Raw genomic sequence first — 24662 nt, 5'->3', positions numbered from 1 at the left:
GACTTAACTAAATCATGTGGAGAAGGCGTGAAATGTTAGCCCTTGAATAAATTAATGTATTTCTCATTTTACTGCCAACTATATGTTTTGGTTTCAGCATGAAAAGTTCAGTCCAAAGGAAGTTAATCATGTCATTATGACATAGGCAAATCATGAAATGCTGGTTCAGAGTAAAAAGGTTTTGTTCCAAGGAAGCCATCTGTTTCTATTGAATCTACACTTCGATTCTGCAACGTTTTTCAGAATCTTAGAAAAAAAGAAAATTTTATATGCATTTCCAACCATTAGATGCTTTACAGTTATGGATGGTTAGCTTATTGAGATAATGCTAATGTTCTTATACATAAAATGGACTCAGAAAAACAACAGCAACACAACCCCATGTACTGTGTGATCTCGCCTTACCAATATCTGTGACAAAAGAATGTACTTGAACTCAACACAAAGACCCCCAACTGTGATAAATGAAGTGATGTCTTTGTCCTACTGCTATAATGGTTTTAGAGCCATTTGTTGTGTAGGAAATGATGCCAACACCTTTGTTCTTTTTTTTTTTTTTTGTTTTTCTGATCTGTGTCTGTGTGAGTACCATTCTCTTTCAACTTCCTTTAATTTTCCCTGTGGAGGGACCAGAGCTAGGTGCTTTTTACTCTGTGTTCAGAATCGAAGGTATGAGCGTGGGAGTGCTTGCTATTGTTAATCCATGTGGCAGTTTGTCACATGTCTGAATGAAAGTGTTGGTAAGGCTTTGTGCAGGTGCCACAGCCCTTCAGTAAGACAATGAAACCCATGGGTGCTACCAGTTGGCTTTTTGATGAGCATACGCACAAGCAAAGGAATCCGATTGTGATCATGCCTCCTATCACTTCTATCACTTAAATGTACGGAACCCAACAAGTGCCAGATTTGTAAATAAAATAATCGATTAAAGAAATTCATCACTTCAGTTTAGTAAACTATACACATGAAACTGCAATGGCATTAATGTCTATGTGCATTAGGTGTTTAGCTGAACTGTGTTTTCAGGGTGAACCTGGGGGGGGGGAACAAATCTTCCCATAGGAACAAAAGTCATCTCAACACTGGAAACAAGGGTTTAGAAACAGTTTATAAACTGCAACAACTACATTATTCAAATGACTGTACTAAATATAGTGACGCTAATATTACATCAGACATTTGTGTAACCAAAATTTGTATATGTCTTTGTGTATAATTCTGAAGACCTTTTCCAACTATGTTTTTTATACTACGTAGATGGTTTCCACACACAGGCTCAACATAGACACCTGTGCTCTTTGTCCAGCTCAAAGTATGACTTACTTTTACTAAAACTAGATTGTAGACTTTCAGCTTGTCTACTTTTTGTCAGTCAATGAAGGTTAGTGTTGCAGTTTATCAAAGGTTTATTCAGGTGATATCAGTTCTGGGACTGAGTCTGTCCAAATTTTCTAGCTTGACTGAACCCAAATAATTCTGTTGTTGGCTTGGCCAAAAAAAATACACTCCAGCATCAGCAAAGCCATCTTTTTTAATGTCCAATCTTACGTCAAAGTAATATCACAAACATTTACTAATGCAGTGGCTGAAAGGCAATTAGACAAGCTGCTCTTCTTACAGGGAAATATATAAAAAACGGATGTTTCTGGCAGAAGTACCAATGAGTTCCCAGAAACACTGCGGGGAACTGCAGCTTTAATTATTGCTGCAGGTTATAAAGACACACGCACATAGTACTGAGCGTTATAGATGGTGCCCCACTGTCTCATACACCCTGTTACGGTCTTATATGAGTGTTTTTACTGGTTTAATGTATAAAAGGAAGGAAAGATAGAAACCGTGCTCACACTCACGCTGAGGGGAAACCTAAAAGTGCTGTGTCACTGAAGAGGAGCAGCAGCATGCTGCAGTTCTGCTCCGCTCCACTGATCTGATACTGTTTTGTTTCCCCTCAGGAAAAACGAACAAAAGCTGACACTTGATACACTGTGGAAAATAAAAGGACACAGAAGACCTTACAGTGCCCTCTTGTGGTCAGTGAACATGGTGAACTTGAGTAGATGCGGAATTTTAAAAGACCTCGGGCTGCTCTGGACTTGTTTGGGTTCTTTCATGGCAGATGCCATTCCCCATGTCTAAAGCCAAGCTATCATTTGGGTTAATGAAATAAAAGAAACAGAAGATGTCTGACCTGTTTGTCAACCCAAAAACATAATTTCATTCTTGGCATTGTGTGGAATTTTTGACTTTTTTTGTGTTTCAACTTGTTTTCTTCAGCTAAAGCAATTTTACAAAGTCAAACACACACACATACCAGAAAAAAAAAAGACTAATACTTTGGTCAGGAAGTGACTGACCCTGCATCCTGTACTGCCAGCTGTTACCTTCCAGCCCTGCTGAGAAGCAATAAAGCGAAGATAGATGGACTCACTGCCAGACAGGACTACTGAACAGGTTTTACTGTCTGTCTCTGTATCTGCTCCCACCTCCACCTCTGTGGGTGTGTGTCATTATTTCATCCTGTAGGCAGACTTCACATTGCAGAATTTCTGATTTCCTGAATCGGCATCACGGTACACACACAACCCATCTGCAGACTCCACTGCTTGTCCATGCTGTTGCGGAGGACACAGGTGGATGCGGGAGTGACAACAGAGAGCAACTGAGGACAAAGGAGGGGGAAAGGGCACTGAGGCGAGTTACGGAAGACACATCAAACACTCTAGATTTATGGCGGACGAATGAAGGAGAATTCAGGAATGATGGAGAGACCTGTGTGGACCAGAATGAAGATCACAAGTCCACCTCCATAAAATTCAATTAGAAAGATTCATACACAACAATCAATAAACTGCTTTAAAGACGCATCAGGTAAGGCATTTAAACTATGTATGTACAGCTTTTATACACACTAAACTAAAATTTTAAACACTTTTTTGCAGATGCAATTTTTTTTAAAGTTATTTTTTTCTTTTTTTCTCTCTCTAACAAGACATAAAGAGACATAAAATACAGCTAAACCATCAGGTGACTAGAAAGCTATAATTTTAGACTACGAATGACAGCTAGATTATGTACAGGTTGGCCATATAACACTAAGATGGAGTGGAGATTGATGAGGATCAGCTTTAATAGACAAATACAATAAATTAGACATAATTTTATGTGCAGCCCCATAAATGATTTGATCCATTGAAACTCATGCAGCATACATTCTTTGTTATTATCACATTTACTAAAATATGTCTGTATGTGGAAACAAAAATACTTGTGCAAAAGGAAATGCCTTTATATGTAAATATATGGTTTATGTATCATTTATAAAAAAAAAAATGTGTCCACTGTGATGCTAAATCAAAATCATAGAAATAAAAAACAAGGGCTTTATTTAAAGCTGTAGTTGGAAAAGCAGCAGAACTTGATCGAACATACGCAAAAAACAAGAAGGATATGAGCTTTTTAGCTGCTGGTGATTTACACATGCTGGTGGATTTCAAATCGTTTTACATGAATGTTCAAAATAATCTGGTACAGTAAGATAATTATCAGTTTGTTTTGTTTTGTGACTGCTGGCAGGCTGCACACAGTTATTTTGCTGTAACAACCCTGGTAATATAATGCAATGGTACTTTGATAACGCCTTTTGTATGCTCAAATCAGAAAAAAAGTTTGTCATGGCTTGGATTGAATAATCTACGCAGCAAAGGCTTGAAGTTACTTCTTTGTGTCTTTTCGTTTAAATAACCTGTTATGTATTTTCTTAACATGTGCTGTGGAAAAGATGCAAATATGCCAAGTTCACTGCTGTTTTCAGCAGAACAAAAACAACAACAACAACAACAACAACAACAAAACATCAATAGCAACACTATGTATTCGAATAATATAAAGCTTAGTGATGAAAAATGCGGTCTTATAGAAACAGTAAACAAATTGCCCACAAATATATATAAGTAGGCAACAAACTATATGCTTTTAATATGTTTGTTAGGCTAGCCAATCATACTGTGGAACACAAACTAAAAGCCAGATTTGCTTTTAGCTACTGTAGAAGCAGGCGGGCCATTAAATCAACTTCAAATAAATGCTAAATATTAGCCAAATAAACATACAGAAAGTAAAACTTAATCACAGACACTTGTTTAACAGTCTGTGAAAGTTGCATGCTATTTTTAGTTTTCTCACTTTCTTTTCTGTTTTACTCATGTTATGTTCATGTTAATTTGACTTAAATAGTTCTGTTTTAATTTCCCTTTTGTTTTTTTTTACTTTTACAAAGCTTGCCTTCCTTTAGTTCCACATACTGCTCACTTGTTGCTGTAAAGCATATACTTCTGTTGGTTCCATAAAACACTGGCAGACCATTGTGTTTCAGTACTTCTTTAAATTCCTGTTCGTTGCTTTTCGCTGTTATTGTACTAAATGTTATTTCCCCAGGTTATGTAAAGTTTGGTTTGCGACAATAGCAATTAACATTTAAGTTCTTCTAACCACACCCTACATACTTAACTGTGTGACCGTCTGCAACAATCTTTGACCAGTTCAGGCTGACCTGGGAACCAAGAAAGCTTAGCGATCAATTCATACAGTATCTGCACAGGAAATTGCTATGAGGGGGGAAAAACGATGAACATCAGATGGTGTTGTCAAAGAATTTAAAGTGTTTTAATATACTGATCTCACAGAGGCAAATACCTACAATTTTTGACAATATACAATGTAAACTTGCATAAAGATCTGGAACCAAAGATAGCTTTGGTTCCAGATTAATAAACCACAGCTTATTTACAGCAGAAACTAAACTCAATTTACATTTTTGGTGTCACAACACTGATATGAATTTATTTTTCTTTGTGAGTAAGAGAACCAGTGTTTGTTCTGAAATAGAAATTTGCATCACTTGTTGAAACGTTTGGTTTTTTTATCTGTGCGGTGTAACATTTGAGACACAAAAACTCACCTATGAAATTAAAAAGACTGAATACTGAAACAAGCCAAATCTCCTTCAGACAATTTTATCACTTCACTATAATTAGATTTTCACTTGTTTTAATCTAAAAAAAACCCCTCTAAAATCAATACTTTGAATTTATTACTTATTGTAAAGTGCCACATAGTTGTATATTGTTAGGAACAAATTATTGCTTTCCACAATCAAACAAATATTTGAACTCTCAGAAGCAGTGCTACAGTGATATCGTATTATGTTGCATGCCTTGAATTTGTAAAAGTGCTGTATAAAGTGCAATATGTAAATCATACATGTGCGACCTGGGATTTATCAGCCTCCTAAATGTTCTTGCAACAATAACTCGTCACTTTGAAAGGTGTGAATGTTGTGAGGTGTGTAATTCAATCCACTGTTTCCTCCCCTCCCTGCCCCACAGTCATGTCCTCCATGCACACAAAAGCATGAATAATATCGTTTACTGTAAAGGACACTTTGTGGACAATCCCACAGCTGTTACTATGAGACGCTGTGAATATACCTAGAAACACAGATTACACAAAGGTGGATGAGTACAACAAATTCCACTTGTACAAAAAAAAAAGATCTTGATGTACAGTTCAATGTTTTTGACTAAGCTCGCAGAGAAGAGCAAAGTGAAACGCTAAAAAGTAAACTCAGAAGAAAACTGTTTTTTTGCTTCTAGGATGCTGTGTGACCTTTGTTTAGAAGGAAATTGGAAATGGAAACTTCATTTCCTTCAAGTCATCTGTTTTTTCCTGGCAGCAGTTTCTCCACCCACAGGTAAAAAGTCATTCATAAAGGCCAACCTAATGGAATCTACACAAACAACTTGTCTTGAAGTTGAAGAATGTCTAATTATCTGTTTATCGTGTAGAACTTTGGTGTGTAATTTGTGTTACAAAATGCCAAGCTTTCACTAAAATGAGTACTGCAGCTTTGCACTCTAAGCCATTTGGGTCTTCATTCAAAGCCATACAATGTCGTGGTTGAAATATTCCTCTAAATGGGACAACCCTTCAAGAAATGGATACATCATCAGTTGCTGCCATTAAGCCTGCAGACACAATGTAAATAGGCCTCCCCCTTTGCTGTCCCTCATCACACCATGACAATTGGACATCCATAACCTCTGCACACTATATGGGGTAGGGCTAAAAGATAAGGATTAAAAAAAAACCACACATTGGGCATGGTTACTTTTCTTTTTCTTGTTGTTTTCATTACCATATAGCTAAATCACATAAAAAATGCTGACGGCCTTGTTTGATATACTCTAATAGTCTTACTATTTTGGTTTTCTATCGTTTTTTTATGACCAGTCTGTTTGCAGTATGGGTCCCACACGCAGTAGATGGTTCAGGTTTTTGAAGTGAGGTTCTGTAGACACGTTATGAGCAGTCAGTATCTTACGTGCTGTACATCTCAAATTGATCTTAGTTTGGAGAAACCTCTGTTTGCAGCTCAATGTCCCATGTGAAAAATGTACTATAAAACAGAATAATAAAAACAATATATATATTCATTTTTTTCAGGACTTGGCTATTTCCTGGGAGACACTAAGGCAGTATTAAATGGCTGCGAAGACCACTGGACCCTTCAAAGCAACATAGCCATGCCGTGGCTTTCTCAAATGACTGTGTGTGTGGATATTCGTGTGGTCGTCCCTGGAGCCTGGGTGGCTTTTTCTTATGGCTCAGCGTATGCACCTAACCCTGTCTTAGGCGTGGAGGGAGACACTCAGACAATATATGTGTGGCTGCTACAAGTTCAACACCGTTTTCCAGCTCAGATGTCCCCAATGCATTGGCACAGGGTTTGTCTAAGGAGAGACGTACAAAGAAATACATTTCGTCTGGAGGTAATAATTGGAATGTATTATTATGTACCAGTTATAAAATAAATCTCAAGCTATTTTTCTCTTATAAATTTAGCAATGCAGCACAGAATGACTAATTTGTTATAACTTATAAACTATAAAAATTAAAGTTTATAAAAATATTAAAATGCCTTTAACTGATTTTATTGCTAATTTAGCCTGTTAGACTATTTAGTAGAACAGATTTTTGACATTCAACATACTTTTATTCTTACAAACATCAACAACTAAAAAAGGTAACAACTTAACAGGCCTCAAAATATTTTTAGTTCCACATTTAGAGAATTACTTTTGATTACTTTGACTATCACTTTTCCTTTCAAGAACATAGCCTTAAATTGTCACTGCACCACAATTGTTACCTGGTCCTACAGAAAAAAAGGGGAAATAATCATGAGTTCAACACAGAAGTAGAAGCTGAAACCACTAAAATATGAGAACAACATTTCAACTAGTGATCTCTGCTATGAATGTCCAAGAACGTATTATCAACTAATACAAATTTTAGGGCAACAAAGAGTTTACATTCTTCTCTGTGGCATGTTTGTTCTTTAATGTGATTGTTTTTAAACCAGTGTTAGTTCAGTTTTTAGTTGCTGTTTACTTGTTTAAATTTAATAATTAATAAGTTTTTAGCTGTAGAAAAAAAAGTCTTAACTTTTCAAAATATACATCCATCCATTTCCTGTACCAGCTTCATCTGGTCAGAGTTGTGTGGAGCTGGTATTTATCCCCAGCAGTGACCGGACAAGAAGTGGTGTACACCCTGGACAGCTCACTGGTTCCTCTCAGGACTTGTAATGTCTTGAAATTACAGCAAGCAACAAGCAGACAAACTAGTCTCTTGTTTATTTGTTAGACCAGCCAACCTGCTTAAAATGGTAAAAAATCCCACCTCCAGTAATGATTATACCTTGTACCTTTGCCCAATATTAGAGTTCTATTATTCCCAGTAAAACCACAGTGCCCAAACCAGATCTTTTCCTAAACCTTAAATGTTGGTGCATAAAACAAATTGAATTGATTGTTGTCATACCAAAAATACATATCAAACAAACAAAACAACACAAAAAACACATCTTAAAGAATGAAGAAATGGTTGTACTGTACTTCCCCCTCACAATGATTCATTCCTTCCCATAACATGAATTTGAAATTGAGAATTTTTGAATTAGTGGACTGGGAAATTTGTGTCTACCACAACAAGGTTGCTCCTTGATTTTTCCATAGGACTGCTGCATGGTTTCAATACATTACTGGACAAATGTACACAATGTGGTGGTAAGGGGGTCAGATCTGAAAAAGAAATAAAAGTTAAAAAATGAAAAAAAATATATAGATAGAGAAAAATATGTATATATGTTCTTAAACACCAAAATATATAAAATCAAAATTGTTTTTTTTTTTTTGTTACATAAAATACTAAAACAGGCTGTATAAATGCTCTAGGTTAATGGGACAATAGTGGCAGAAAGGACTGTCATCGCTCAGGCCATCCTTCCTTCTGGCTCCTTGTGGCTGGGCTGTCGTCACAAAAACCAGTTACCAGGAGTTGAGATGGGAAAAGTGGAGCTGTACCTGTTCCGGATGTGGGCAGACTTGGGGGTCCACGAGGCCTGCGAGGAAGGGACTGTGATCAGCTGGAATGCACAGTACTGGTCAGTGACCAGTTCCAAAGCCAAAGAAACAGATCCATATCTCCCATGTGGTGAGAGATTTAACTAAAACAACTTTTACCTTATGATTCCTACAGATTTATTAACTGTACTCTTGACGTTCTTTCTGGTTTGCACAAATGTTCTTTTCTAATTATTGACTGCATTTGTAACATAATGCAGGACCGTTTTCTGTTCATGAACCATGAATGCAAAAACAGTCATTTTAGGTTGAACAAAGCATTCATGTGTGCAGCACTGTACATAACATTTTTAACAATGTTTCATCATGCTTCTTACCATGACTTATTTCAGTTTTCTTATAGACCATAATAGAAAAATTTAACTTTTAGACAAAAACAGTCAAAATGGTAGCTGTCACATACTAATACAATACAAAACACAACAATCATAAGTGTATGTCATCTTCTGTTATACTGTAGTAGAGCATGTTGAATGTTGCATGTCTTTATGTGTTTTGTAGACCACAAACGATTGAGGCGAGAGGCTAATTTAATCACAGCCACTACTAACAGCGTGGACTCAGGTGACTCGTATAATCTCATGCATGCTTTGTGTCTTTGTGCTACCGTCAGTAAGCGATTGTTCATTCATGTTTGCCCTTATGTGACTAACACACGACTGTAAATTTACAGTATTTGTGCTTAACTAAATGGCTTCTTTACATGTAAATATTCACTTCTGTGATGCCAAAATGATCAATCAGGTTTGGAGTCAGGGTTAGTCTGAAGAATGAGTGACACAAAAGTGCAAATGAAGGCATCAGTCGAGAGAAATAGAAGTAAACATCATTCTTCAGCTGCGTAGCTAAAAGCTTAATGAGTAAATTCACTGTTTCTGCAGGACTTGGACCTAGAAAGCTGCTTTCACCTGGTAAGCCTTACCTATAGACAATATCTGTTTAAATAATCTTTCACAATACTGTCCCTTAATATTCTCTTTATTCTTCCTTATTCCACCTGTCGCTCACCTTGCTTGCCGGATTTTACAGATGCATGGTAAAAGCTGTGCCCCTATGCTTTTATGTACATTATTATAGCAGTATATTATTAACCTATAATTTCTTACCTAACTTTCTTTAATCTTACCAGCCACTAGTAGAAGCACTTGTTTTACAAAACTGATGTTGCCATATTTGTAACAGCTTGCATATGAGACCATGTTTTGGTAGAAATGCAGGCTGTTCTGTCAGCTTTTTTAGCTTTATGTGGACTTCAGGCATGTAAATATTTGGGTTCTGGCCAGCATTAATGCGACATGCTGTATCCAGCAGCCAAAACACAGCAGCATAGCCTAATGTAAAAGGCAATTGTTTGCATCACAGTGAGAGTGTTTGCTTTTGCAACCGACAGGCAAATTGTGGTTAGAATTCCTATATGTTTTGCTCAGAAATACAGTGGAAGGTGATTGGTATCAGAAAGACAAAAAAGGTGGTTTTAGAGCTTCCTATCTGGGGAAATGCAAAGCAACTGAGGAGTGACAAACTGTCCAAAACTCCCCCAGGCTGGGGAGGGACTGTGTGTGTTTGTGTATGAGGGGTGTTTATCATTTCATCTTGTTATGGATAAAATGACAAAGGCTGAATTGTAGCACAGATACTATTTGTGAATAAAATAGTCTATCTTTGTGCTGCATCTTGTAATCATTGTTTTGATGAGAATACACACCTTCTATTCAGGTATTATAGTTACAAATATTGCTGAATGCATGCACATTTCGAACAAAAAAACCACAACAACCAGTCATAAGATTTTAGTACTAGTAAATACACATTTCCGTTATGTCTTCAGCAGTCACAACAACCCTGCCCTCTAACACCCGTCCAGCTAATCAGGTCTCAACAAGCACCAGCACACATCCAATCACAACTCTGCCTGTCAAACAAAGCCCACCTGGAGGATTGTTTACATCAGGTTAGTCACATACAGTACATATTTAGCCCATATTTCTGCAGGCATGTAAAAAGAGACAGTATGTGGCATTGCGTTTCTCATGTATAGAACAAAATGTCCCCGTATTTTTAGACATTTTCCTTCTACTTACTGTGCAGGAACACCTCTGTGGAACTGTGACATCAGTCAATTATGTTCCAAACAAAGTAAGAACTACTCATTTTTGTTCAATTACATTTTACAGGAATTTCTGTGATCTTACAACTTTTTTTTTCTTCCTTTAGATGCTTATTTTTGGATGCTCCTAAGTGTGGAGGGCGAAAAGAGCAATCAGACTAAACAAGATGTCCACAATTTGGTGAGAGTGGAAGCTTATACTTTCTGATTATGATGAGATTTGTATACATCTTTCACTCTCTCCCCCAGCACTGAATTATGTATTTTATTGCTTTAAATGTCCTATTGTCATAAGCAAGTTTTTCTGGAGCAGATTTAGCCTGAAGTAGCACCACACTCCTACATTTTGATGCAACTGAGAGGAATTTCAATGTGATTTGACATTCATTGCACTACAACAAAAAAAAAAAATCTGAGTATTATGCTGACAGTGTTTCTTTAATATTTTATGATATCAAATATTGTGATATTCTTGACAAAAGTGCTGCAACTAATTGCTGTTGCTGCTTTTTGTGCTTGCAAATAATCATAAAAATATGTGTAAATAACCATGCAATGTAAATTTAACATATAAAAGTTTAAATGGTAGTGTGTGCATAAGTTGCTAAAGTCTATTTGGCAAATTACATTTGTGGCCCTGATATGCAAACCACATAAAAAAATCACTAAATACAACTACAAATTTAAAACACAACAACATATTCAAAACCACAATGACATTAACTTTCCTCCGAATGACTTCTAATTAGTTTGCCCAAATAGATCATTTTGACACAAGTATATAATAACTGCTTTTCAAGATTAAATGTTTGGAAACCACCTCGTTAGCAGCTCATTTTCCTCTTCTTCTGTGGTTTCAGAAAATAACATTTTATACAACACCTCGGTTCACAGCTTTAGTTACGTGATAGAGGAAATCCAATACACAAAGGTGATGTATAGTAGATGACCCAGAAGACAAGACTCAAAAGATTTTTTTTTAAGTCTAGTTATCGTCCAAGAAATAAAACACTGCAGAGCTCAGATTCATTTCTCTTTTATGAACATTGTCAATAAATAAACATAAACGAGGTTTCCAATATAAAAACAAATGTGTATTTATATGAAGAATAAATCTTGTAAACTGGAATCTGGAGTGTACACGCTGTTCTTTTAGGTTTAATTAAGGCTCAGCACCTGCCTGTTTTTGTTGCACCATTTTTCACTTTTGGTGTCTTACAAGCTATACAATGAAGACATCTTGAACTCAAGAAAATAAAAATTAATTGGAGCACATTTCCTGCGAACTTCATGCCATTTATGCTAATCAAAAAAAGTTTGCTGAGCGATTTAACAGATATTGCCTTTTAACTTTTGCCACCATTTCACTCAACTTTCAAGGTTCAGTGACAATGCACCTAAACATAATGTCTTACTCAGCTTCAGGTTCTTTGAACACATAAAACTTTATATTCTACACATGATATCAGCGTTTGTCTGCTTCTGTCTTTCCATCTTTTACTCAGGTGTCAAAAGTGTTTGCCTGTAACAATGACAGCAACGATGCAGTACATGAAGTAATGAGCTTTAATGATTTCTGCCAGGCTGATGGACAACTTCAGGTCAGCCTTTTCCACAGTCTATAGCAAAACTGTCCCACTTTTCAGTAAGCACTTTTTCCTGTTACACAAACAAAAAGGCGTCACTCTCGTTCTCTGTTCTTTCAGGTTGTTGAGGTGTCATGCCGAGGAAATAATGGCGTGAACGTGAGGTAACAGCAAGTTCATAGCTACTTTTTAAAACTTCCGCTTATAAACCAGATTGTATTTTCTTGTACTAGTGTGACTACTTTTATTTCCAGCCAAACAACCTGCAGTGTAGTGCTGTTGCTCAGCCATGCTGTATCAGCGTGTGACTTGCAGAGAGTCGGAGAGTCTGCACTGCAGCAAGCTGCAGGATCAGTGCGAGCGCGGATCATAGCAAATGTCGAGAGAGTCGGTGAGCACTCACTCGGTTATATATCAACTACATTTTCACATTGATGAAGTTTCCACTGAAAGACAACAGACTCAGGAAACTACAGTTTCCCAGCACAGAGTAATACCCACTTACCAGTTTCCTAAGAAATTTAGAAGATTATCAATGCAGCTACTGCCTGAAATTCCAACATACGTTCATTTTTTTTTTCTATAAAGCCGTTTAGTAATTTATTGATTTGTAAGTTGACATAATGTCTACATTTTAATGTATAAACTGTGTAAGAAGAGTCCAACGAAGCAAACATGTTCAAGCTTACTCTTCATGAAAAAGGTAAGTTAGAAAATCAGAGTAGAAAACAAGCCTTAAAGAAAATAGTCCTTGTGTGAAAACTATATTGTCTTGTTAGAAAAAATAATCAGAAGCACCTGGTCGTCAGATAACAATTTTTTATGTGTATACAGTGTTTTATCAGGAAATATGACACAAGACCATTCTCTTACAATTAAAAAAAAGAAGGTCTGACCTTTGATATAATGGAAATTTGATCATTCGTGAAACCTAATAATATCATAAGTTTCAAATAAAGCTCTTTGTAAATTGGAGACTTGGGGGAAAAAATGACTGAAATTCAGGGAACCTCAATTCCTCACATTGTATACTATTTTAATAGAAAACAATTCTTTTGTGAAAAGTTTACATGAGCTCAGGAACAATTCTTTGGACCACTTTCATTTGTTTATAGTTCAAAAGCCTCTGACAACAGTGCATAAAAGTGTATTTTTGCACAATATTGAGATAGCATCTTTTACAAGAATTATAAACCTGTTTAACAAAACCAAATGTTGCATGGTAGAACAGAATGAGTCCAGTCCAATCTGGCCTGGACTCAACGCAAAACAACAAAAGGAATCTAGACATACATGTAGTAAACATATGATTCATAAAAAAATTAATAAACTGTTTAGTCACAAGTCAACACTGTTGCCACTTTTCTTTAAATAGTAATAAAAATTCCACAGACAGATGTGAAGTGTGATTAATAGTTGGTTTTGCAAAAACATGAAATAGAAATGGAAAAAATATTTAAAAATGGAAATATGAGGGTTTTGTCCAACAACGACAACTTCTTTATCACTCCAAACGTATTTCTTTTGTCCATGTCAGGTCGAAATCTCTGTGAAGATGTGTCGCCCTCTAACGGCAGCTTTGTGAGATGCACATCCACATCTTCCTCGGACGATATCTGTCAGTCCAATAGGATCTCCGAGGTCACATGGTGAGCAGCTTCACCTCTTGTTTTCCTGTGTTACTCTGTGTACATCTCTGTACTCTCATATACATCTGTATTCTTCAGCTCTCTGTTTGAGCCAAACTCTGAGCCAGTGCCACAACCGAGGACAAACGTCTGTCACCGTATGTATTGCTTACTCTTTTTTTCTCCTAACAAAGTTAACTATGGCTTCTGATCATTATAATCAATGTTAATCTGTTCATCAGGGCCTATGCCTCGCTTCTGTGACTGCACCGCTTTCTGTGATACCGCAAGTAAGCAAATCTTGAAAGAAGAATCTGTGTAAACGCTGTGTGTGTATATATATATATATATATATATATATATATATATATATATATATATATATATATATACTTATTTTTCTCATATCATAAAAATCTTATTTTTTTTCCCTTCAATTTCTCAGGTCAGTTTTACACTATAAGAATCAATATTACCAGTAAGATTGATAGCCTTGACTACATAAAAAATCTGGTATGTACAAACCACTGTGATTTAATTATACACCATAATAAATATTTAGTAAAAATATACTAAATACACACTTACTTTATTTGACAGTTATTGAAACCTTTCCTGTGTCTGCAACAGTCAGAGTAAGTCACTGAAGAACACAATGAAGCTGACTAAAAGTGTATTTGTACCTGTGTATTAGTCTTAGACTAAAAAAAACTTATTATCAGCTTGTTGAATTTTAAATCTGATTGACTACATTGTCTTAAAAATTATATCTACACTCAATATGAATTTCTGCTAATTATGTCCCAGGTGCAGTGATTATTGGGAGATTTCTAATCATTACAAGGTAAATGTTACTGCAGACTTATAAAAAGAGAAATATAAAAAAACAACAACATTTGTTTGGACATGAGATTAATAAGCCATGTTTCCTAAATTCTATTTTTATTTTCAGGGTGCTCATCTGGAATGTCATGGGACAAAGGAAAGGTAAACATTTTTTTTCTGGTTTGTCTTTAAATGTGCACTTACTAGAGGTGCTTGTTTTCATCCCAAGTTGTCACAATACAGGCATTAGAGGTGGATACATAGAACCTAATGAAGAATATGTCACAGGCAATCACTGCTCTCATGCTTTTCACTAACTGCCATACCAGAAAACGAGTAGAGGAAGAGACTATCTAAAGCAGAGGTTCTCAGAACTCCACTGTGGATCTTGAAACCCCAAGTAGAGGTACTTAAGAAAATCTATAGAAATCAAATTAACTTTAAAAATGACTGCCAATAGCATAATTAGCCCTAACCATTATAAAGCGATAAAAAAACAATAATTTATGGCAAGCCAGGTAGGTTAAAAATTAACCCCATATGGAAAGCCAAATAAGTCATATTTTTTTTACTTTGAAACATCCTCTGGGTTCTAATAAACTCTATTAAATGTGTCACCATGTGTTTATAAGCATAACGTGTCAATTAGAAATTTTGTGTTGCTGTAAATGCTACCTTAGAGCTTCCCCTATTGCAAGGATGAATATTTTTCTGGTTTTGGTTCTGGGAAGGTTTTTTTGTCTGGTGGGAAAAGAATATGAATCCTTGTACCAAACCTATGCCAAACTGTATCACTAAAACCAAGGTACATATGTACCAATCTATGACTTGCACTGCAGTAGCAAGAGTTCCAAAAATTGTTGACATTGCTGGATTCATTCTGTGTTGTTATATTCTATATATTTTTTTAAATAACTAAGTCATAGCTAACTGTGATTAGATGTAACAAAGCAGACACTAATAAAGTAGATGAGGGCAAATGGCAGAGATTAAATAGAGTCCAGTATGGTATTGTATTGTTTAAAATTAATGATCCCTCTTTACTGCTGATGTTCAGGTTGTACAACTGCTTGGTGATACTGGAAATGTCTGGACCCATTGATGGCTGTTCCTTAAAAACCTTTGTGCAACAGATCATTGACAAGACCAATTTCATCACAAGTGACAGCCCACTTAATCGCATGAGTAAATATGCATTCTTTTTTTTACCAATTTACTATATGATTTAAAAAATATGTGAGCATATGTTTTTTAATAATGCTGACATGTTTCTCTGTTTCGTCAGTGGTGTGTGGCCCTCCTGGTTTGTCTGTCGATAGCCTCTTGGCGTCAAATCTAACCTGGGTTGATTCTGACCGGCTGCCTTCAGATATTTGCCAATCTGACCCAGTCTTGTTTGAATGGTATCAAGTCACACAAACCATAGAATTTTCACAACTTTAATAAAATTACAGCCATGTGATGTCTAACATTTACTGCCTTAGTACAACAATAAACTGATACAACGAACTGAAACAATTTCTAATCATGTGCTAAACTGAGCAAATATAAATCTCTAGAGCCAAACTTAAAACATTTTGGTAGATGATATATTTTCTTCCCTATATATTATTTTATAATTTTACTCTAAAGTGTATTAACATCTTTTACTTTTCATTTGTTGTTTTAAACAGCGAGGCTAATGAGACATTTGCTGTTCTCCTGGCTGACAGCTGCTCTCCAAAGCCGCAAACTTCACGCCCAACACAAGCCACCACTGAGACAAACCGTGTCACGGCAGCTCCTAAGTCTACACTGCCATCTGCGACCTACACAACGGAAGACTCTCATCCAAACGTGCCATTCACACATTCAGCCAGTACACAATCTGAAACAGAACATCCAGTCCTACACACAAGCTCACACCATTTAGCTGGGACTCTTCTTAACAAAACTAAAGAAACTTTGTCTGAAAACACAAGTACATCATCACCGAACTACAACTCAACTTTGCACAGCAGTACAACAGCTACTAACAATTTAAATATACAAAACAATGCCACAGGTTTTAATAACTCTAAAACTACACTGTCACCCAACAGCATTCAGCACACAACAGCATTCAGCATGACCACAGCAGAAGCAACAATTACAATTCCCAATCACACAATAGTAAACAACGTAACTAAACCCAGTGTGTTTACAACCTATGAAACTTCAAAGTACAACGTAACTACAGTTAAACTCTCTCCCAATCACACAGTATACAATGTCACAGCAGTAGCCACTAATGACACAACATCCACAAACAGTTACAAAACTGTGTATGATGTAACCACAGAAAACAGTGCCACAATGATTACCAACAGTGCAGTCACAAGTAAAACAAGAAGTAATTCTCCTACCGTGGCTCCAAATTATATATACACACAAAATGTAACATCACAAAACATCAATCACACAAAAGTTTACCATGTAACGACAGACAAAAGTGATCACATGACATCTAGCCCAGCTACTGACTCCAATTTCACAAGTCTATACACTTCATTAGCTCTAAGCAAAAATAATAATACGACTACACTTGGTCACAAATACACAACTCTCTACAGAACAACAACACCTAGCAACGGCTACACTAGTGAATACAATTCAACAACACCCAACGACAATAACACAACAGTGTACGAGAAAAAAATATCCAGCAACAATGTCACAACAGCTAACAATTCGACAACATCTAGCAACACTTACACAGCAATGTACACTGTAACACCACCCAGCAACACTCTCACCTCAACTTACAATGCCACAACACCCAATAGCAATTACAGAACAACACACAAAGCAACAACACTTAGTACCATTTACACAAGAGCAAACAATGCAACAACTAGCAAAAATCACACAACACTGTATAATGCAACAACACCCAGCAGCATTCCCACAGCAACGTCCAATGCTATAACACCCAGTAACATTCACCTAAACACATACAATGTTACTACACCAAGCAATTTTTACTCAAACACATATAATTCTTCTACACCTAGCAACTTTCACGCTACAACGTACAATGCTACAACACCCAGTGACATGCACACTGCGATATTCAATGCTACAAAACCTGGCAACATTCACTCAAACACATACAATGCTACTACAACCAGTAGCAATTACAGAACAACATATAATGCAGCACTAACCAGCAACAACCACACAACAGTGCATAATGCTACAACACCCAGCAACATTCACATGACAACACCCAATGCTACAATACAAAGCAACAGTCACTCAAACATATACATTGCTACAGCACCCAATAGCAACTACAGAACAACATATAATGCTACACCTACAAGCAACATTCACACAGCAGTGTTTAATACCACAACACCTATGAATATTTACACAACAACATATAATGCTACAACACCCAGCAAAAATTACAGAACAATGTATAATGGTACAACACCCAGTGACATTCACACTACAACATCCAATACTACAACACTCAACAACATTTACTCAGCATTGTTTAATGCAACAACCGACAGCAAAAATGATACAGCAGCATACAATGCTACAACATCCAGCAACATTTTCCAATCAATGAACTCTGCAACAACCCTCAATGAAAAACAGGTAACATACAATGCATCGACAATCAGAAGCATCTATACAACAATATACCCCACTACAATGCCCACCATCAATTACAGTGCAAAAAACCCCAGAAGGAATCAAACAGCAGCATACAATTCTTCATCACACAGCAACATTTACACAAACTCTTACAATACTACAACAACCAGCAATTTTTACAGAGCAATGTTTAATGTAACAGCAACCACAAACAGCTACACAGCAGGATACAATTTATCAAAACCCAGCAACAATTACACAACAGTAGACAATGCTACAACACCCATGAACAGTTACAGTGCAACATACAGTGCTACTACACCTACAGCTAATTACAGGACTACCGACAATGCAACAACGTCCAACAACATTTATACATTATCAAACAATACAACAACACCCAGCAGCATTCACACAGCAATGTTTAATGCTACAACACCTAGCAAAAATGGCAGAAGTCTGTTCAATGCAACTACACACATGACAAATTACACAGCATTGTACAATGCAACAGCACCCAGCAACATTCACACAACTCTGTACAATGCAACAGCACCCAGCAACATTCACACAACAGCACATACTACTACAAAACCCACTAGCAGTTACACAACAGTGAATGACACATTGACACAAAGCAGCAATGTCACAGCAATGAACAAGGTGACAACATCCAGCAACACTTATACAAAAGTAAACAATGCAACAACACTTAGCAATATTTACACAACAGTCTACAATGTAACAACATCCAGCAACAATTACACAGCAGTTTATAATGAAACAACACCTAGGAAAAATTACATATCTGGGTTCAATGCTACAACACACAGCAGCAATTACACAAAAGTGCACAATGCAACTGCTGTTGTCAGCAATTATACAACACTGCATAATGCCACAACACCTGCCACATTTATCACCAATCGCGCAACAACATACACTAGTGCAACACCCAGCAACAATTACACAGCCATGTACAATGGACTTGATAATTTTACAACTGTGTACAGTACATCCACACCTTCCAACAATTACACAACACCAATGACTACATCTCCTACCACTATATCTCAAAATCAAACAACTGCATTCAAAACAACAACTTTACCGATCAGGGAGCCACAACAAAACACAACTTCTGTCAGTACAAACACAACATTGTTTTTTCCTGCCACAAATGCGACTGAGACTACAAACATGGAAGACTCAACTGTGGAAACGACAACTTCTTTGGGTGACACTACAACTAAACCCACAGAGGCTTCATTGAGCAATCACACTGCAAACTACACCACAGTTAGTGTGACTGGCATGACAACAGACTCTAAAAACTCTTTAGCTGCCAGCAGCATCCAAACAACCAAAGCACAAAGCAACTTGACAATTACAGCTAATGCTTCTGTTGCTTTTACTACAATTGCAACTACTGCAAATACCACACATATTCCAGCTGAGAAAAAAAGCACTACTGCTGACATATCTCTAACTTCTCCCAAGTCAACTTTCCAAACTACCATTCTCACCACAACAACCACTACAATATCCAGTAAGTAAAGTTTATGTTTTTTTTAATTATTATTACTAATCTAACCAAATCAAGAATGTTTCTTAGCCCTAAGAAATCCACGTATAAAACAAATAAAATTTTGATAACATTTTTTTAAGGTACTGAAACTACTTTGGTGGCTACGGGAGAGACAACAACGAATAAAAAAGATGAGGAGGAACAAGCAAATGAGCTATTGAATCAAACCCAGAATACATCTCAGCTCAACTCCACTCAGGTGAAACAACTACTACACTTAAGTAGTGTGATGATGGTTTCATTTGGATATAAAGTGTCTATAATTTTATGAGTATTTCAGGTGTCTAATTTAGTGGACAATCTGGAGAAACTTCTGGATGGTGAATTTGTTTCTCAGTCCGTTGGACAAAAAATCATCAATGTTATCAGCAACCTGATGAATGGGGATTCATCAACTCTTTATAGATTGGCTAACAGGTTTGGTGTACCTACCCGTCAAAGAAAACACCAACATGCACAAAAATAAGTGTTCCATCCATATGTTTCCTGTTTTATTTGCTGACAGGCTAATTCGATTGGTGGATATTTTGGGTCTTAAACTGGAAGTCACAGGTGACAGGGTGATCCTCTCCTCAGCTTCATTGGTTCTGGCAGTCAGGCCAGTGGATGGGACCAACTTTCCAACAACTTCTGTGGACATTTTGAACACCAATAATGTCCAGGTAACCAAGATATTAGTGCAGTAATCACCAACTATATTACAGCAGCTTCTCAGTTTAATGTTTCTGTTTAAAATAAAAGTATACATATGTTACTAATCCCGCAAACCCCTGTAATTTATAATAAGTGTAGCAATTTAGCTTCACTCTCCTGAAGTTTGGATGGGTGGCCAACTGGCTTGACGGATCATATTTGGGCTGTATTTGCTGACTTTTCTTGTCTTTTCTGTGAATGAAGCTAACACAGAAAAGGAGCAAGACGTGCAACCAATACAAAAAGAATGATACTAATGAAGGAAAAAAAAAATCACACTTATAATTTTCTTATTTTTACTGTACAGTTAAGAGACCAGTTAATTACATTTGAAACATAAAAATGCATAAACTGCATATAAAAAGGTTTTTAAGTTTTTAAATGCAAATACTGTGACATAAACTGACATAATGCTATCGTAACCAATTGTAGGCCACTGCTTTCAATGTTTACACTATATGGACAAAAGTATTTGGCCACATGTGACCATCACACAAACGTAGACTGTATGAAGTTTGTCTCCCATTTGCAGTTATAACAGCTGCCTCTTTTCTTGGAAGACTTTTCGTGAGATTGTGTTGGTTCTGTGGGAATGTGTGCCCATTCCTTCTGTAGAGCATATATGAGGACATACACTGGTGTTGGATGAGAAAGTCTGGCTCTGTGCTCCGTGGGGTTGAGGTCAGGACTCTGTGCAAGCCAGTCAAGTTCTTCCACTCTGGACTCATCAAATCAAATCTTTAGAGACTTTGCTTTCTGCACTGGGACACAGTCATGTTTAAATAGAAAAGTGCTGTCCCTGAAGTTGGAAGTATAACGTTGTCCAAAGTGTCTTGGTATGCTGAAGCATTAAGATTGTCCTTCACTGGAGATAAGGGCACAAGTCAAGTCAAATTTATTTATATAGCACAAGCCCAAACTTTGACTGAAACACCTGAGTTCAACAATAAACAGGTGTGACCAAATACTTTTGGTCATATAGTGTACTTCTGTTTAATTTTGTTATGGTCTTTCTTTCAGCTCCGTGCTCTCAGCAAGTCCCGGTTAAAGAGGTCAGGCTCTACAATGGGCTCGGTGTACTTACCGTCCTCTCTTACAGCCGGTCTTCTTCCAGAAGAGCAGAAGTGGGCCAGCAGAGTCCAGTTCACGTTCTACACCAAAAATTCATTATTTATGGTACAGTTTTGCAGCTGATGTCTTTATTTAAGAACTCAAAAGTGTGATTTTTTTTTACCCGGTTATGTAGGTCCAGCATTAATTTCAGTTTCAGACCAGATCATAAATTAGTAATTGCAACATATTTGACAAAGTCCTTCGATGAAAGTGTATACAACTGTTCATTTTATTTGCTCATCTATATTTTTTACATTTTGCAGGATGCAGCATTAGACAACCAAACTGTTGTCAGTCCAGTTCTGGGGTCCAGTGTAGCAAACCTGTCAATCAACAATCTGAAGGAGAACATCAAGTTTATGATCAAAAACACCCATCCTGTGCAAGTGAGTTATACTAACACCTAGGGTCTGTTCACCTAGCTTCAGCATATCCAGGTTATGTTTTAGTAATTTGTCTCCACAAGCCTTAAACGGCTAGATCTTGTTAAGTGATAATGGGTATTAAGTCAATGTTTTTCTTGTGCAGCTGTGTTGTCATTAGATAATGAGTTATAATTATGAATTTGACATATCACATTCTAACAGTGTCTTTTGTTTTAACTTGCAAAGAGACTTGACTGATCATTAATCAGAGCAATCAAATGCACTGTGTGATTTCTTGGGTCCAAATCAAACCTTCTCTGAAGTAATGGACATTACATTCCAAAGTAAATTGCCATATAGATAGAGTTTGATAAGAACTAAAAGAGACAAAAAATATATATTTAGGCATGAAATGTTTTGCTAGGCCTCTAATACATCTGTGTAGTGAAGGGGCCCTATTTGCAAATATAAACTCTTAACAGAGGAAGTTAACAACAAGACTAATGATAATAATAAGAACAAATTTGAACATTTTTTTCTTTTCAGATAAAAGCATGCATGTACAATTAGCAATTCCTATGTGATACTTCTTTTTGATTGGTTTGTAGGCAAGCAACATATCCTGTGTATTCTGGGATTTCACCTTGAATAGTGAGTATAAACATGCGGGTCCATTAGGACTTAATTTGTTTGTGTAGATTCTCAATCGTCCAGGTTTTTTTTTTTTTTTTTTTTTTTAAAGACTGGACTCCCTGTCTTGCTCTTTGAAGACAGTTTGTTTTTCATGTGAGGAGATTTCTCAATACAAATGATGGAGTTTCAGATTTTAAAATTGCAGCAAGTTGCTCTGTTTATACAAGCTGAACTCACATGCAAGTCACTCTCCCTTTATTGGCCTGGTTCACATAAGAAAGGTTTTGGTCACAAACATGAAGGTGTAAAATGGTCTTAAAGCAAGTAAAGATTAGATTCAAAACTTACAAATTTATGTTCTGTAAATATGAAAACAGAGAAATCTTCCACTGTTTAATGTTTATTTTTAAGCTTGAAATTCCATACTTTTGAGTTTGAATTGAAAAACAAAAACAAAAACTCCTCAAATGAAAAGCAAATCAACAAAAAGTTTAGTCCAAAAAAATTGAGTTGTCTTCAGTATATTACAATAATTTTCCAACACATGATGTTTCTCTGTTTTAGTGGGTAGAGGAGGCTGGAGATCTGATGGCTGCTTTGTGGTTAACGCCACTCCTGAGTACACAAGCTGCAGCTGCAACCATCTCACATCTTTTGCAATACTGCTGGTATTTTCACTTTGTTTGTTTCACATGTTTGCTGCTGTTTTAATTTAGTAGAAGTGTCAGCAGTTCTCTTGAACAGAATTACATTTTGTTAAAACAAAAAATAATGAGGGTCAATTAGATTTTTTTTTTACATTGTGTAAATTACTTGTTGTGTTTGTCTCTGCTTCAACACAGGACTTGTCCAGACAGGGAATAACTGACCACAAGCAGGCACGAATTTTGACTTTCATCACCTACATTGGCTGTGGAATTTCTTGTGTTTTTCTAGCTTTCACTTTGCTGACATATCTGTTATTTGAGTAAGTATTCCATTTGTTTTCCTTGTAGACTACCTCCATCTGAGTATTACATAACAAAACATCCCACTGTGATTTAAGCTGACATTTAAATATATATAAAAAATGCCCATTTTAAAATGCACATTAGCTAGTATCTCAGTTTTTTTCTCTTAAATAAAATACATATGATTTCAATCCTTGTAGAAAACTGCTCAGAGATATTCCAGCTAAGATCCTGGTCCAGCTCTGCTTGTCCATCCTCCTCCTCAACCTGGTCTTCTTGTTAAATGGATGGCTGTCCACATACTCAGCTGAGGGTCTGTGCATCAGCACTGCCTTCTTCCTGCACTACTTCCTGCTGACGACATTCACCTGGGCAGGGCTCGAGGCCCTGCACATGTACCTGAGCATCGTGCGAGTGTTTACACCCTACTTGAGCAGATACATGCTGAAGTTCTCACTGATGGGCTGGGGTAGGAACCTTGTTAAATACATTCCTCTAATTTGCTAATTTAGTGATGATTTTTGAATTATTATTTAATTATTATTGTTTGCAGGTATTCCTCTTTTTGTGGTGATTATTGTTATAGCAGTGGATAAAAACAACTACGGTCTGGTTACATACGGAAAATACACAGATGGAACAACAGATGACTTGTAAGATACTCAACATTTTTTTTTTTTTTTTTGCCATTCAGACAAAACTTCAGTGTTTGGATTTTTTTCCATTTTCTTCCAAGGATACTCCTGTCAAAAATAAATTAAGAAATTTCAGCAAACCTCTTCAGATTTACTCTGAGACCCTGTTAAAAATGTTAAAAGAGTAACATTTGGAGAGTATCGCCAGCCACGCTGACACTCTTTCCCTTTTGGCATTATTGGTAGGTAGGTAGGTAGGTACATTTATTTATATAGCACTTTTCAGCACAAGGCGACTCAAAGTGCTTCACAACACAAGAACAAAATTACAGACAGAGTTACAGAACATGACAAGATAACTAAGCTAAAACATGACAATGCTAACAAGGTACAGGATAACTAAACTACTAAAACATGATATTACTA

General features: G+C 36.5%; 1 protein-coding gene across 3 annotated transcripts in view; it reads left to right on the top strand.

Moving 5' to 3' along the window:
• The first annotated feature begins 2466 nt into the window (after window positions 1-2466).
• Window positions 2467-24662, top strand: part of adgrg2a (adhesion G protein-coupled receptor G2a) — a 29652-nt gene continuing 7456 nt past the window's right edge. Inside the window, exons 1-32 of one of the 3 annotated variants that reach the window (XM_017414129.2) lie at window positions 2469-2871; window positions 5655-5752; window positions 6505-6830; window positions 8298-8556; window positions 8988-9050; window positions 9368-9397; window positions 10315-10437; window positions 10575-10622; window positions 10701-10774; window positions 12099-12194; window positions 12300-12343; window positions 12434-12570; window positions 13717-13828; window positions 13907-13965; window positions 14050-14097; window positions 14253-14320; window positions 14408-14442; window positions 14615-14651; window positions 14760-14794; window positions 15690-15817; window positions 15918-16035; window positions 16306-19808; window positions 19928-20046; window positions 20128-20264; window positions 20353-20509; window positions 21561-21716; window positions 21917-22039; window positions 22627-22669; window positions 23216-23319; window positions 23494-23618; window positions 23802-24070; window positions 24155-24254. In XM_017414129.2, the coding sequence (XP_017269618.1) occupies window positions 5656-5752; window positions 6505-6830; window positions 8298-8556; window positions 8988-9050; window positions 9368-9397; window positions 10315-10437; window positions 10575-10622; window positions 10701-10774; window positions 12099-12194; window positions 12300-12343; window positions 12434-12570; window positions 13717-13828; window positions 13907-13965; window positions 14050-14097; window positions 14253-14320; window positions 14408-14442; window positions 14615-14651; window positions 14760-14794; window positions 15690-15817; window positions 15918-16035; window positions 16306-19808; window positions 19928-20046; window positions 20128-20264; window positions 20353-20509; window positions 21561-21716; window positions 21917-22039; window positions 22627-22669; window positions 23216-23319; window positions 23494-23618; window positions 23802-24070; window positions 24155-24254 (6773 nt within the window). In that variant the 5' untranslated portion in view covers window positions 2469-2871; window position 5655. Of the gene's footprint in view, window positions 2872-5654; window positions 5753-6504; window positions 6831-8297; window positions 8557-8987; window positions 9051-9367; window positions 9398-10314; window positions 10438-10574; window positions 10623-10700; window positions 10775-12098; window positions 12195-12299; window positions 12344-12433; window positions 12571-13716; window positions 13829-13906; window positions 13966-14049; window positions 14098-14252; window positions 14321-14407; window positions 14443-14614; window positions 14652-14759; window positions 14795-15689; window positions 15818-15917; window positions 16036-16305; window positions 19809-19927; window positions 20047-20127; window positions 20265-20352; window positions 20510-21560; window positions 21717-21916; window positions 22040-22626; window positions 22670-23215; window positions 23320-23493; window positions 23619-23801; window positions 24071-24154; window positions 24255-24662 lie in introns of all 3 variants that reach the window. The other 2 variants (XM_037973279.1, XM_017414130.2) reach the window with 2 other exon arrangements.

The sequence above is a fragment of the Kryptolebias marmoratus genome, linkage group LG21 (assembly GCF_001649575.2).
Source record: "Kryptolebias marmoratus isolate JLee-2015 linkage group LG21, ASM164957v2, whole genome shotgun sequence".
NCBI lineage: Eukaryota > Metazoa > Chordata > Actinopteri > Cyprinodontiformes > Rivulidae > Kryptolebias > Kryptolebias marmoratus.
This window is presented reverse-complemented; position numbering and strand designations above follow the sequence as displayed.